The 14857-nt window shown below is 47.9% G+C and overlaps 1 protein-coding gene across 2 annotated transcripts; it reads right to left on the bottom strand.

Annotated features, from left to right (window-relative positions):
• Positions 1–1397: 1397 nt before the first annotated feature.
• Positions 1398–14809, bottom strand: etnppl (ethanolamine-phosphate phospho-lyase). Of its 2 annotated transcripts, none has more exons than XM_030338477.1 (13): positions 14550–14809; positions 13909–14027; positions 13040–13199; positions 11111–11185; positions 10596–10689; positions 9070–9186; positions 7967–8049; positions 6822–7047; positions 4704–4858; positions 4219–4308; positions 3251–3381; positions 2822–2892; positions 1398–2454 (listed from the first exon to the last, which is right to left on the bottom strand). In XM_030338477.1, the coding sequence occupies exons 1-13, from the start codon at positions 14606–14608 to the stop codon at positions 2395–2397; spliced, it is 1440 nt and encodes a 479-aa protein (XP_030194337.1). In that variant the 5' UTR covers positions 14609–14809; the 3' UTR covers positions 1398–2394. The 2 variants fall into 2 exon arrangements, with proteins under 2 accessions (XP_030194337.1, XP_030194339.1); XM_030338479.1 differs by having other exon boundaries at positions 14336–14738.
• Positions 14810–14857: the final 48 nt, after the last annotated feature.

The raw sequence follows: 14857 nt of genomic DNA on the forward strand, positions 1-14857 counted from the left end.
CTGGTGATTGGATGCGTGTGAATGACTGTCTCTGTGAATGGATGTGTCTGTGAATCAGTTAATTCACAGCCATCGATTCACACTGACAGTCATTGGGAATGAATGGGTGAGTGGGAATGACTGTCTGGGAGAGTGGATGACTGTGAATGAGTGCACTCATTCACAGCCATCCATTCCCACAGACAGTCATTCGAAATGAATGTGTGAGAGAATGGACCCAATCAGCAGAGAGTCGTTCCCATAAGACCCCCCCCGTAGGAGTCAGACCGATGACTCCAGAACAGATCCTCAACAGCTCAAACACCGAGAGGAGGGGACGTTTTGATAAACGTTGCTCTGATAGTTTACCCAAAATGTTGTACACCCACCTGGATTCCAGGTGAGTGTGTGTCAGGGAGTTCCAGGTGAGAGTGTGTCAGGTGGGACTCGAACCCAGGCCTCCAGACCTGATATCCAACAGCTCTCTCACATGCGCCACCGAGACACTTAATATGACATGGTCGAAAGTTATAGTTGTCAATGACATTTTATGCATTTACATGTTTTCAAAATCATAGTAGGATTCCAAGGTTAGTGCAGAAGTGGGTACTTGAACCCACGTCTCCAGAACAGATAACAGACAGCTCACTCAATTGCGCCACCAAGACACTGGAATATGAAAAAGCTTATAAGTGACATTACATTGAACGACATTGTTTCTAAAATCAATTTTGGCCTCACAGGAGAGTACAGTGGGAGGGATTTGAACCCATGTCTCCCGAAGTGTTAATCACTTACCTTCACAACTGCACCACTGAGACACTGGCTGTGATGTCAAACTTTATAATTGACATGACATTTCTTTTTAAAATTATATTTGGTTTTCAATTAGAACATGTTTGCCAGGACATCAACCCATGTCTCTAGAATTGTTTAATAAAAGCTCTCTCAACCCGACCACCTAGAATCCAGCTATGAGATGGTCAAAACTTTAATTGACATTACAGGATGGGACATCGCCCAAAAATGACTTCCCCCACTAGAGTTCAGCTGTGATTGAACCCATGTCTTCAGGATTGATAAGCAACAGCTGCACATGCAGCCAAGACAGCTGCTATTAGTTGACATCATATCACTATGTTTCCATTATTACATTAAAAGTAGAGAGCCCAACGAGGGGACTGAACCCATGTCTCGGAGCTGATAGCCAACAGTTATCTCAACCGCTCATCCCTCCTTTCCTTCCCATCTCTCCATCTTTTTTTCTCCTCCCCTCCGCCCATCCCTTTCTCCTCCCCTCCTCTCCATCTTCTCCCTCCTCCTTACCCAATCCATCTGTCTCCTCCCTCTCCCCTTCTCTCCTCTCCACACTCTCTCCCCTCCTCTGCCTTTAAGCTGTCCAAAGAAAAGGGAAACTATTTTAGCTTTTACGTCAATTTATTAAGAATCAAACAAAGTATGACAAAAACGACATTGTTACATCCTTATTATTAAAACATACTTTTTCTGTTGGTCTAACATCAGCAAACAATCGTTTGTCTCTTGATAAAACACATAAAGTTATACAATAAATGTAGATTGCATTAATTGGACAGCAAACCACAGCACCAACCAGCCATGCATAGAATTATTAAAGTGAATCTTATATTACATAACAAAATCTCACATGATCCCTTCACACATAATAATAATTAATAGTTCATTATATGTATTTAGCGCTTTTCAATGACCCAAAGACGCTTACAGTGAAGGGGGGGACCTAACTCACCACCACCAGTGACTAGCACCCTCTTGGGTGATGCACGGCAGCCAATCTGCGCCAGAACGCTCACCACACACCAGCTTGAGGTGGAGAGTGAGGGGATTAATGAGTCAGCCAATTGGACAGGAGCACATATGATGTAGCACAATTAGTCTTTTTAAACATCAGTGTCCTTTTCAAAACGCTGTCAATCACAGCTAAAGCTCAAATCAATTGCATAGAATCAGCAACCACCAAGGAAAGCATCCAGTAAGACAAACCAGCAACCTTACTGGGAGGGTCTTCTGTAAGCACTACGGGCCAAGTGATGACGAATAAATTAATTTAATCTGGACTACAAATTGTTAAAGCTAATACTATTACCTCATTGGACCTGAAACAGTATCAGAGCCAACATTGGTTCTGACTGGTTTCAGCTCATACACAGAGCGGTCAAAACAACACTGTGAACGTTAAACTGTCTGATATAGGCATGACTTCTTTACCAATATATACTATAGCCTTTCCTTTGTCCTATGCTTCATGACCCACCTCCAGACCCCGTGTCTCTGAATAAACCACGTGTTGAACCGTAACCACTCTTCGAGTCATACCCCTGGAACCCCATCACCAGACGCCAGCATCAAAACCAGTACAACCAGTGAGTGACTGCGTTACGTTCGGATGTCCTTGATATGGCTTTCCTTGCCCTGGACGCCATTTTCCTCAGGAAGCTGTAAAAAAAGAAAAAGATGGATATATCTTCACAGCAGAGAACACAATTCAGCTCTGGGGGGTGAGAAGATTCGAAGGAGTTGTTGACAAAGATTCACAACTCAGTTTGTGTTGTACGTTAATTACCTAACGGGTGATTAATTACTATTTGTACTACTAATTTGGCTCCAAACATCAACAACATTTATTGTGTGAAAACCCAATAGAGCTTCTAAGATCTTGAGCTTTATTTGTGTCTTTTGTTTATACTAATCCAACCAAATACTATACTAGGGAAAATAATACCGCTTTTTGTTCGTTAGCAGACATAGTGAATTTGTCTCTTTAGCAGATCCTGAAGAGTTACTAGTCTCCAGACCAGCCTACCTTGCTCTTGTTCTTCCCGTTTTCCAGATGAACCGGACTGGGCATGCTCATGTTTAACGCCGTCTCGATTTCTGGGAACAGGAGAAGACAAAGACGGTCGTTACACACGAGGACTCTGCCCTGTGCCTTTCATCTTTATTTAAATGAAACTAAATTCTAATTTGTATTTATTTATTGTTTAAGTTGACAAGGACGGCGCACAATTCAAAGTAATGGCACCAGAGTTAGCAGGCAGCTCGTCTACATTGTCGATCTGTTTAAAGTTGTCATGACATTAAACAGAATTCATAAAAAGTCCATCAGTGGGAAACAGATAAAGCTGGTATAATAATCAACCAACACAAGGTGCTCTTTAGTGGGGCCACTTTGGCGCCGACTCTAGCCGATGCCTGGGTCTGTGCCCAGGGCTCTGTGCCCCCGCTGCTCTACCTGAGAGCACCAGGTGGATCTTCTCCACGACGCGCTCCGCGTCCTCCCGGCTGAAGCACATGGGGGGCTTGATCTTCAGGACGTTCCTGTGGGGGCCGTCGGCGCTCAGAAGGATGTGCTGCTCCTTCAGTCTGACGGAGGCTCGAGGTTAGCATTGTTGTCCCTCTCCTCTCTCCCCTCCCGTCTCTTCTCCTCTCCTCTCCCATCTGTCCTTTCTCTCACTTCTTCTCTCCCCCCTTCTCCCCTCTCTCGCCACCCCACCCCTCTCCTCCTCACCAAAAAGCTGTCCTTTCTCTCCTCCTCTATCCAAAACACTCTCTCCCACCCTTTCCACCCCCCTCTCTCGCCTCTCCTCGTCTCTACACCTCCCCTTCACCCCCGTCCTCACTACTCTTCTCCCCCTCACTCTCCTCTCCCCCAAACCACATCCCTTAGGCAAGGCAAGGCAATTTTATATAGCGCATTTCTTACATCAAGCAGTTTGATGTGCTTTACAGAGAAAATTAAACAGTATCATTTATAGTGAAGAAGTACATGCAAACAATATAATGAAAGCCCTTCAATGAAATTACACATTACACAAAAAATAGAGGGAGAAAAAGATAAAAAGGAATAAGAAAATGACCTAAGGTCAGACCTTTCAGACATTAAAATATAAATTGATTAGAATAAAAATAAAAAAGAAGCTTGCGCTTTCCCCTCTCATTCTCCCTCTATTCACCTCCGTCCTCTTTCCACCCTCTTTCCTTCTCTTCTCCTCCCACTCACTCTCCTCCCCTCTCCTTCTCTCACCCGTTTCCCTCCTCTCTCCCTCCCCTAACCTTTCTCCCTCCCCCTATACTCTCTCTCCCCTCTCTACCTCCCCCTCTACCCGTCTCCTCTGTACCCTTTTCCCCTCTACTCTCGCTCTCTAACTCCCTACTCCCTTCCCATCTCCTCCCTCCCTGACGTCTCCCTCCAGCCCTTACTTGTAGATGACCTCCTGTGCCTCGGCAGTGGCAGGAGTGAGCTTCACCCGGTCCCTCACCAGCTCCACGCCCACGAACAGACCGGGGCCCCTAGGACACACACACACACACACACACACACACACCTTTGTAAACGCTGTTTCAGAAGACGCTTAGCTTTGTGATGTTATAGTTTGGGATGACTGTCATGTAGTCATACTTGCCACTAGGGGGAGCTGTAAGTAAGAAGGCCTGTTGTTAGGTGTGTTTCTCTCTCATCCCATTGGGGGCACTCTTCTAGCCATCTCAACCACAGAGCGTGGACTGTGGTAACATGTGCGACTGACACTGGCAGTACATAAACGGACCTTCCCAACAATAATTTGGTAGTGTTGTTGTTTCTTCTCAGAGTAGAGGTTACCGCACTAGCTTAAAGGTTGAAGAAACGCAGTGTGTGCGCGCGCGCGTGCGTGCGTGCGTGCGTGCGTGCGTGTGTCACCACCCACCTGACGTCGCCCACCAGGGGATGCGTCTCCTTCAGGCCCCCCAGCAGACGGCTCAGGTGGGCCCCCACCCGCAGGGCGTTCCCCTGTAGGTCCTCATTCTGGATGACGTCCAGCACGGCCAGGCCGATGGCGCAGGACACCGGGTTCCCGCCGAACTGAGGGGAGACCGGGGGGGGGGGGGTTACAACCAGACCTACTGGGGTTGGGGACTGAGACTCCGGTCAGGTGCCGTATCGTTTACATGAAGTCGGTCTGGCCTGAACCGGTTTCAGACGGGTCCGACCTGAACCGGTTTCAGACGAGTCCGACCTGAACCGGTTTCAGACGGGTCCGACCTGAACCGGTTTCAGACGGTAAATGTCTGTTTGATGTTTCAGCAGTTCCCGTTCTGTTTTTTTCCGGCAACCTGAAGCTCTTTACCCTTTCGCTCCAGGAATGAATATGATGCATTTTCTCCCTTTTCTCCCGTCATGGCCAGGGAGTAAAATGGTCTTTCTTCCACATTTAGCTTTTTTTTAATCTATCAATGATTAAACAACGTGTTTGGAAACTGCACCGAGTATGCAACAACACACACAGTCTGCAACAACACACACATTATGCAACAAAACAGTCTGAAACAGCATAAAGTATGCAACAACACACACATTATGCAACAACACACACAGTCTGGAACACACAGTCTGCAGTCATTCCCTACAGAGTTGAAGTACTGCCTACCGTCTTGAAGTACTCCCTACCGTCTTGAAGTACTGCCTACCATCTCTAGAAGTACTGCCTACCGTCTTGAAGTACTGCCTACCATCTCTAGAAGTACTGCCTACCGTATTGAAGTACTGTCTACCGTCTCTTGAAGTACTGCCTACCGTCTCTTGAAGTACTGCCTACCGTATTGAAGTACTGCCTACCGTCTCTTGAAGTACTGCCTACCGTCTCTTGAAGTACTGCCTACCGTCTTGAAGTACTGCCTACCGTCTTGAAGTACTGCCTACCTTCTTGAAGTACTGCCTACCGTCTCGAAGTACTGCCTACCGTCTCGAAGTACTGCCTACCGTATTGAAGTACTGCCTACCGTCTTGAAGTACTGCCTACCGTCTTGAAGTACTGCCTACCGTCTTGAAGTACTGCCTACCGTATTGAAGTACTGCCTACCGTCTCTTGAAGTACTGCCTGGCGTCTCTTAAAGTACTGCCTACCGTATTGAAATACTGCCTACCGTCTTACTGTACTGCCTACCGTCTCTTGAAGTACAGCCTACCGTATTGAAGTACTGCCTACCGTCTCTTGAAGTACTGCCTACCGTATTGAAGTACTGCCTACCGGCTCTTGAAGTACTGCCTACCGGCTCTTGAAGTACTGCCTACCGTCTCTTGAAGTACTGCCTACCGTCTCTTGAAGTACTGCCTACCGTCTTGAAGTGCTGCCTACCGTCTTGAAGTACTGCCTACCGTCTTGAAGTACTGCCTACCGTCTTGAAGTACTGCCTACCGTCTCTTGAAGTACTGCCTACCGTCTCTTGAAGTACTGCCTACCGTCTCTTGAAGTACTGCCTACCGTCTCTTGAAGTACTGCCTACCGTCTCTTGAAGTACTGCCTACCGTCTTACTGTACTGCCTACCGTCTCTTGAAGTACTGCCTACCGTCTCTTGAAGTACTGCCTACCGTCTCTTGAAGTACTGCCTACCGTCTTACTGTACTGCCTACCGTCTCTTGAAGTACTGCCTACCGTCTTACTGTACTGCCTACCGTCTCTTGAAGTACTGCCTACCGTCTCTTGAAGTACTGCCTACCGTCTCTTGAAGTACTGCCTACCGTCTTGAAGTACTGCCTACCGTCTTGAAGTACTGCCTACCGTCCCTTGAAGTACTGCCTACCGTCTTGAAGTAGTGCCTACCGTCTCTTGAAGTACTGTCTACCGTCTTGAAGTACTGCCTACCGTCTTACTGTACTGCCTACCGTCTCTTGAAGTACTGCCTACCGTCTCTTGAAGTACTGCCTACCGTCTTACTGTACTGCCTACCGTCTCTTGAAGTACTGCCTACCATGTGGAAATACTCCCGTACTCCCTACAGTGTTGAAGTACTCCAGTACTCCCTGCCGTGTTGCAGTACTACTCACCGTGTTAAAGTACTCCATGCCGGCGGCCATGAAGGCCTGGGCCACCTCGCGGGTGGTGACCACGCAGCTCATGGGGTGTCCGTTGCCGATGGGCTTCCCCATGGTGACGATGTCGGGCACAAAGTCCTCGCCCTGCAGCTGGAAGCCCCAGAAGTGGCTCCCCACGCGGCCGAAGCCCACCTGGACCTCGTCTGCGATCACCACGCCCCCTGCCGCCCGCACGTGACTGGAGGAGAGGGGGGGGGGGGGGGTGTAGGGGATGGAGGTGAACACACACACATACACACACACGGACAGACACACATGCACACACAGACATGCACGCACGCATAGACATGCACGCACGCACGCATAGACACACGCACACAGAGACACACGCACGCACACGCACACGAAAGCCATACATACCCATGCACACATTAACGACATGCCACATGGTATACACCCTGGCTGTGAATACACATGCATGGACTTGTTGGCTGAACATACGAGTAAACGCATGCATGCAGAGTCGACACACGCGGACGCAAACCCCGACGCAAACTCCGTCCCCCCCCCCGGTCAACCCCGTGGCGACACACGCTCAAACACATCCAGTTAGGCAGCCTGCCACACACACACACACACACACACACACACACACACACACACACACACACGAACCGAACCCTCAAACCCACTGTTTGTCTCCATCTGCATGCTGGTCGTGTGCGAGTAAGGAGTGAACCACAACGTTTTTGATTATTTGATTATTCCACTGATGCCGCAGTGACCAACAGTGATTAGATATCAGTTACTAGATTGTTATCTTTAGTCATTAGGGATTTCTTATCAACTTAAATCAGCTGGAATTAAAACCTTCTTCTGTGGTAAAGCAGCTTAAGTACAAGAGTCTGCTGCGTTCATTCCCAGAATCCACGTCGGTCGCCACGGATACCAGTTCAGCGGTAAAAGGATTTCGTCTGAACCCGCATCCGTCAGATGGGGGGGGGGGGGGGGGGGGGAATCACAACAAGCTCAGTCAGGCAAGACCACAGCGACACAAGCCCCACGCTCTCCGTCAGACGTAACCACGGCGACACGCGGTCCACACTAATGAGGTGAGGGGGGGTCTGGGGGGGACGGGGGGACGGACGGGTACATACGCTGCCACTTTCTGGAAGTAGCCGGCGGGGGGGACGACCTGCCCACCGCAGCTCTGCAGCGACTCGGCGATAAAGGCGGCGATCTGCACAGAAGAAGAGACGGTCAGAGCGAGCGCCAAGGCCTGAGGGCGCCCGGGCAGCACCGCGGCGAGGAGGAGGCGGCGGGGGCGGAGTCTGCAGCGGCGTCGGGAGGCGGGACTTCGGACTGTAAAGGAGGGTGGCGCCGGGGGGAGACGAGACGAGGAGGTGAACTTGGGGAACTGATGTTCTTGTGAGGCTGAACGCCATTCTGAGGTTGTGTGTTAAAATGTCCACTTTACCTTCTTCGTCTGACTCTAGATGGACATCTGCTTTTAAAAGAAAATGTAGTTTCCGAAGCCCTTCTGCGTTACTCCCTAGGCAGACATTAGTCTTTGGTCTGTGCCTTGAGTCGGGGTCTAGAACACAATGTTAAAAGGTGGCCCCGTTTCAAAGGGTTCTAGATCAGTGCTGGGGCTGTGTGGGAGGAGAATGGGGGAGGGAGGGGGAGAGAGGGGTCCCCATTCTGAACCTGAAAAAGAAAAGTAGAAAGAGGGGGAAAAAAAGAGGACAAGAAGGAAAGGAGAATCAAAACGGGGCAATAACACGTGTGGAAGATGAAGCGTAGAGTAGACTTCACAATGCCTTCTTGATTAAATCATCCATCACAATTATTTAATACAAAAAAGGACTTCAACAATTTAACTCAAGTGGCAGCTAATTAAGACACACTTTGGTTCTTAATTCATTGAAAGCCCTGAGTAAATACCAGAGCTGAACGCAAGGTCTCTCTCTCTCTCTCTCTCTCTCTCTCTCTCTCTCTCTCTCTCTCTCTCTCTCTCTCTCTCTCTCTCTCTCTCTCTCTCTCTCTCTCTCTCTCTCTCTCTCTCTCTCTCTCTCTCTCTCTCTCTCTCTCTCTCTCTCTCTCTCTCTCTCTCTCTCTCTCTCTCTCTCTCCTACAGATTACATTTTGAGTGTAAAAATGTCAATTGATGTGCATTGTCCCTTTTAAATAAATAAATAAATACAAAATAAATAAACAAACCCCTCCACCAGACCAGACGACATCAGGACACGCATCCTACCTTGCCCCCTCTCTTGTGTGCCCGGGTGATGATGTCTCTGACCTCATCGGAGTAGGCCAGAGCAGGGTCAGGGTGGTCCGCTCGGAACTTTCCCCGGTAGACATCTGGGCTCGGGGCCTGGGGGGGGGAACACATGACGACTTACAACCAGTTGTGTGACCCTGGTTCATGATAAGCATGAATTAGCCTGGGAATCAGACGAATCTGCTAACTCAATCACAACCGTTTATCTTACAGGGGGCGGGGTTTGATACGATGACTGCACAGAGGATCACCCAATGGGAGCTCTGTTAAGGCTTTTACATAATCAACCAATATGAATCGTTGCTCTGATTGGTTGAGTGTGAAAAAATCCCCCAAAAAATTAAACATGATTAGCTTTGGGGCTTCAAAATTCATTCTCCAGATGGTTCTGAGCCTGAAATACTTTCTTTCTAAAAAAATACCCGAGACGCATTTGAAGAGAGAGTTGAGCAGTCTTCTTTTCATTTGTTAACCATCGGTGAAGGCATTTTATACTTCCTTTGTTAAGTTTGTTTTTAAGTAGATATTTTCCCCAAAGTCACTTTTTACTTTACACTTGATTCTACATAAACAATTCTAACGTCTACTTTTGATGAAATTCAACTGTATCGATCAAACTGCCTAATCCCAGTGATAGGAATGCAATTTAACTTTTATGCGTTTCTGGGACATACCAGCTCGTTCCAGTGGCTTCACACCAACGGAGAATGTTGTCATCAGTTAACAAACCAGTGACCATGCCCAACAACTTATCTCTGTGATAACGTGTCAGGACAGTACCTTTCCTAGGAGGAATGCAGCGGTAATCTGAGACCTTTTCTGCGTGTGCAGGGATTCCTTACCGTCTTGTGTGGATAAACACTGATGAAATATGCACAGATCTGCCCCTTGGTGTGTAAGGTAAGAGCTCGTGGCTCCTCGGGGGGTTGTATCAGGCTACACCTGCATTAGCACAGAGCGTCGCTGAATGATGGATGGGATAACACCATCTCATAGCTCACACTGCAAGCTCAGCTCAACGGCTTGTTCAAGATGAATTCAAAGTTTTCAAAAGCATAGCCGATTTTATTTGAAATATTCACAATGCAAAACTAGTTTTTCGTAGATTTGTGTCAAATCGATATTTGATTTTTTTTGTGATCAGTAATAACGTGTAGCCATGCTGTAAAGATATGAAGAAAGTGTCGAGTACAACAAACAATAGTATCTTAACAGGACATGACAGCAGTGTTATGTGATCTGAACACACCTACGCACACGTGCAGAAACACTCCTACGCAAACACACACACACACACACACACACACACACACACACACACACACACACACACACACACACACACACACACACACACACACACACACACACACACACACACACACACACACACACACACACACACACCTTTCCCTCGAGGCGCGTGCACGGCTAAGCACACAGGAACCTGTCAAAGACCCGTGGAGTCATGGCGTTTTGAGGGCGGCTGGGAGCGAACTCACCACGTGCACAGACTGTTTGTGCTCGTCGTCTGACAGCTGGTGGAACTTGTACGGGCTGATGTCGATGAGGGAGGAGACGTGGCCGTGGTAGGCACTGCACGCCGTAGGGGAAACGACAGAGGGAGACACGGGAGAACGACATGGTTAGCGTACCGTACTAATGACAGGGTCAGAGACACCCGACCGCGATGAGCCGCGAGACGTAATGACGGAGGACGGACAGACACGCGTTGCAGACCTCACTCTGACAGATGGTTATGTGAGGTTACACACTGATAACACCAATGTGGTGTGTGTCACGTTTGAGGAGGCCGGAACGTGTTGTTCTGCCTGCGACCTCGCCACTTATGCCCACACGGGTTAATTATTTCAACGAGTGTGTGTGTGTGTGTGTGTGTGTGTGTGTGTGTGTGTGTGTGTGTGTGTGTGTGTGTGTGTGTGTGTGTGTGTGTGTGTGTGTGTGTGTGTGTGTGTGTGTGTGTGTGTGTGTGTGTACACACACTGCCAGTACTCACTTGTTCAGCGTGATGACGTCTCTGTGGCCTGTGTACTGCCAGGCTAGGCGCAGGGCGAGGTCATTGGCCTCCGAGCTGCCGGGTCCAAAGGGTTACCGTGGGTTACTCAGTGACCAGAGAACACACACAGGGGGCAGCCAAAGACGTTTGACCCCCCCCCCCCCCCTCCCCTATACCACCTGCACCTAGCGCTTCCTCTACGACGCAACGCATGGCGACACCGAGCCCGGGGGAACGCGGTATGGTAATCATTTATAGGACGATGCAGACGTGGTTAAACTTTATCATGTCATAATTGTCAGACTTTATGCTGCTTGGGCGTGGGACCGGGTCTGGGCTGGGTCATAAACCACGGGGCACAGCGTGACGGTCGTGGGTTCACGGTAATAGCGCCTCTATTCAAATTGTATGTACGTGGTTCGATCTACGGCTCTGTTTGCTTTGCGAGGCGTCAACATTGAAGGGGGATTCAATGGGTGACTAGGAATCGATGTGTGCTGCACTGATAACGTTTGAGGATTCACGCAAAACGCGAGGATTCCCTTCTCAGAATTCCTGCACAACATGTCAACTGAAAAATACTTCTACTTCTTCTACTATATACACAATACAATTGCATATCTTTTTTGAAAGTTGCAAAAGAGATCATATTGACGTATTTGGCCAAAGCTTTATAATATCAATTAGTATATGCTACAAAGAATCCCTTAAAATGGCGCAATTTTATTGGTTCCCTATCTCGGGATATTGGGCGTTAACCCATGATTGAGATCTCAAACTCGGGATATTGCGTGACGGTCGTCTCGTCACACTAATAAAATCAAATAAACCGCTCATAAAAAAAGTGTTGTCTTGTTTATTTTTGGAGTGTTCACGTGTAGTATATATTTAAACAGCTCAGGCTCTGTGAATAGTGGGGAATAGCCCCCACTATGCCCGACTATTCACTTTGTTAAATATCTATGGATGGGTGGGCACATTGAGGCCATAGCAAGCAAGGCCATTAGTGCATAGTGGAAGCAATAGCTCTGATAATAAGCTATAAAGTAGGATATGCATTCATATTATGAGTGAGCAGCATAGGGAATTCAACCCTTAACCCCTAACCAACTCTTGAGCACAGGTCTATCTCTACCAGGTTAGTAAAGTACATCTCTTACTTCCTCTGAGCTGTGTATGTCATTTAACAGGGTAAGATAATAATAACAACGGTATAAGAACAATTGAAAAAAGTAAAAATAGATGTGGAGTTTTTACGTCAAATTTGACAAAGCAATATTCAACAAATGTAACGGAAATCTCTCTGCCCACCCTCTCTGTCCCAGCCTCTCCATCATCTCCAAACTGGGTAACAGGAAGTACCGCCACTCCCTATCACATTTTAAACCAGTATCAGGAAGACCTGCTCTCCCTATCGCCTCAACCCAGGCAACTGAAAGTCCCGCCCACCCGCCTCTCAAACCAGGCAACAGAAAGACCCGCCCCTTCCTATCCCCTCTCAAACCAGGTAACCTCAAAGTCCCGCCCCTTCATATCCCCTCTCAAACCAGGTAACTGAAAGTCCCGCCGTTTCCTATCGCCTCTCAAACCAGGGTAACTAAAAGTCCCGCCCTCCCGAACTTCCTCAAACCAGGTAACTGAAAGTCCCGCCCCTTCCTATCGCCTCTAAAACCGGGTAACTTAAAGTCCCGCCCTCCATATCACCTCTCATCCCAGGTCACTGAAAGTCCCGCCTCTTCCTGGCCAGGCGTTTCCTCCTGAGACGAGCCGCCGGGGGACGTAATAATAATAACAAAACTAATAATAATAATAATAATAATAGAATAATAATTCTCCTTTTGAATGAAAGGAGAGTATCCCCGTTTGGGATGGCCAGAGGGAGGGAGTCCCAGAGGGTAGGGGCGACCATGGCTAAGGCTCTGCACGTACCCAGAGTTGACGAAGTAGCAGACGGAGAGCGGGTCGGGCAGCGTGGCCTGCAGACGCTCTGCGTACAGCACCAGGTTGTCGTGGAGGAAACGGGAGTTGGTGTTCAACAGTTCCATCTGTTGGGTTCCCGCCCGCACAACGGTCGGGTGGCTGTGGCCCACTGGGGGGGGGGGGGGACGACGACAAACGATTCATTACAAATAATAAAAATGAATGTTATTGTATACTGTTCTTCAAAAGGCATGCTCATTGGTCAGTTAGCCAATCCAATAAAAGGTTGAACTCTGGACGTGTTCCCTGAATTCAGATCATTCACATCAAATCACAAAGAAAATAATAAAAAATAATTACAAAGATGCAGCAGGCATAAATATGTGAATATCAAGATAATCTCAAACAAGACATGCAGGTAAGCTTGTTTATTAACTAGATAGCATTTAATGTAAACGACATGCATAAAGAATACATTTATGCTTTAGACATATAAATACAAGTGAAACAGCGTCGTTATAATATACTGAAATATAACAGCAAATAATATTTTTTAATATGAATGCAATTATGATCAGGCCTATGCATCATATTATTTGTAAATGACGATATGGAAGTGTGTGTGTATATATGTGTGCGTACGTGCATATATGTGTGCGTGTGTTTGTGTGTCTCTGTGCCTGAGTGTGTGTTTGTGTGTGTCTCTCTCTCTGTGCCTGTCTGTCTGTCTGTCTGTCTGTCTCACTCTGTGCCTGTGTGTGTGTGTGTCTGTGTGTGTCCGTCTCTCTCTCTCTCTGTTCCTGTGTGTGTCTGTGTGTGTGTTTGTGTCTGTGTGTGTGTCCGTGTGTGTGTGTGGATGTATCCGTGTGCGTGTTCACCGTGGGCCACGTTGTTGATGCAGTCCAGGTACTGCTGCCCGTTCTCGTCGTACATGTACTGTCCTCTGGCCCGCACGATCTTCAGGGGGTCATGACTGAAGAACACCTTGCAGGACGGTCTGTTGTGTCAAGGGGGGGGGGGGGGTTAACACGACCAGGGGAGGGGGGGTTAACATGACCAGGGAGGGTACTTTACATCTGGTCAACAGAATGTCACTTCATACGTTGCGAATGGAGACACAACAGTATTCTGATGTTCAGTTTGCACCTCCATGGAGTTCCCCATTCAGGAAAATAAAAGTCCTACATGATGGTATATTTAATACTATCGGCTATTATTAAGTACTATGGCCCTCGGTTTATGAGCCAAAGTCATAAACTGAGCATAAGGTCACGCCTTTAATTCTCATGAAAAGGTCTTGCTTACCATCACTCACATGAGGCAGTCATCAAATGTGCTTCATATTAAATCCAATTACCAACTTTTATATCAACATTTTGATGATCAACTCGACTCTAGTGGTCGGTTGATGTGACGTAAGTTGCAGAACACGGTTCACAATGAGCTTTCCTGCATGACGCAACTCTCCCTCCAGCGAGGTGACAAGAACCACAATATCCAAGAAGAGACACTTTCTCACCCGATGAACTTCTTCCGCAGGTCGATGGTTTGCTTTTTGTCCAAACATTCCGTCGCCATTGTTTCCTGTGTTTTGATTGGTTCCCACTAGTGAGGCTTAATAACTCAATTAACTCCGGGATCCGTCCGTGTTTCGCGCGCTCCGAAGGGTCCAGCTTGCGTTTTGAGAGATCGACCGGTGTCCCGCGCGCCTGTCCCTCGCCCTTATACTTTCTGGTGTCTAGCGCGAACCAAGGAACACACACACACACACACACACATACGCGCGCATGCGCACACTCAGGCTCGCACACATCTGTTTGAAAGCGG

Source organism: Gadus morhua, chromosome 17 (genome assembly GCF_902167405.1).
Source record: "Gadus morhua chromosome 17, gadMor3.0, whole genome shotgun sequence".
NCBI classification, from domain to species: Eukaryota; Metazoa; Chordata; class Actinopteri; order Gadiformes; family Gadidae; genus Gadus; species Gadus morhua.

Bases quoted from the DNA above. Each gene is read 5' to 3' on its own strand.
- etnppl (XM_030338477.1), bottom strand. From the start codon at position 14,608: ATGGCGACGGAATGTTTGGACAAAAAGCAAACCATCGACCTGCGGAAG. The intron at 14,028-14,549 runs GTGAGAAAGTGT...TTGACACAACAG, and splicing joins CTGCGGAAGAAGTTCATCGG to ACCGTCCTGCAAGGTGTTCT. The intron at 2,455-2,821 runs GTAGGCTGGTCT...CTTTTTTTACAG, and splicing joins ACGGGAAGAACAAGAGCAAG to CTTCCTGAGGAAAATGGCGT.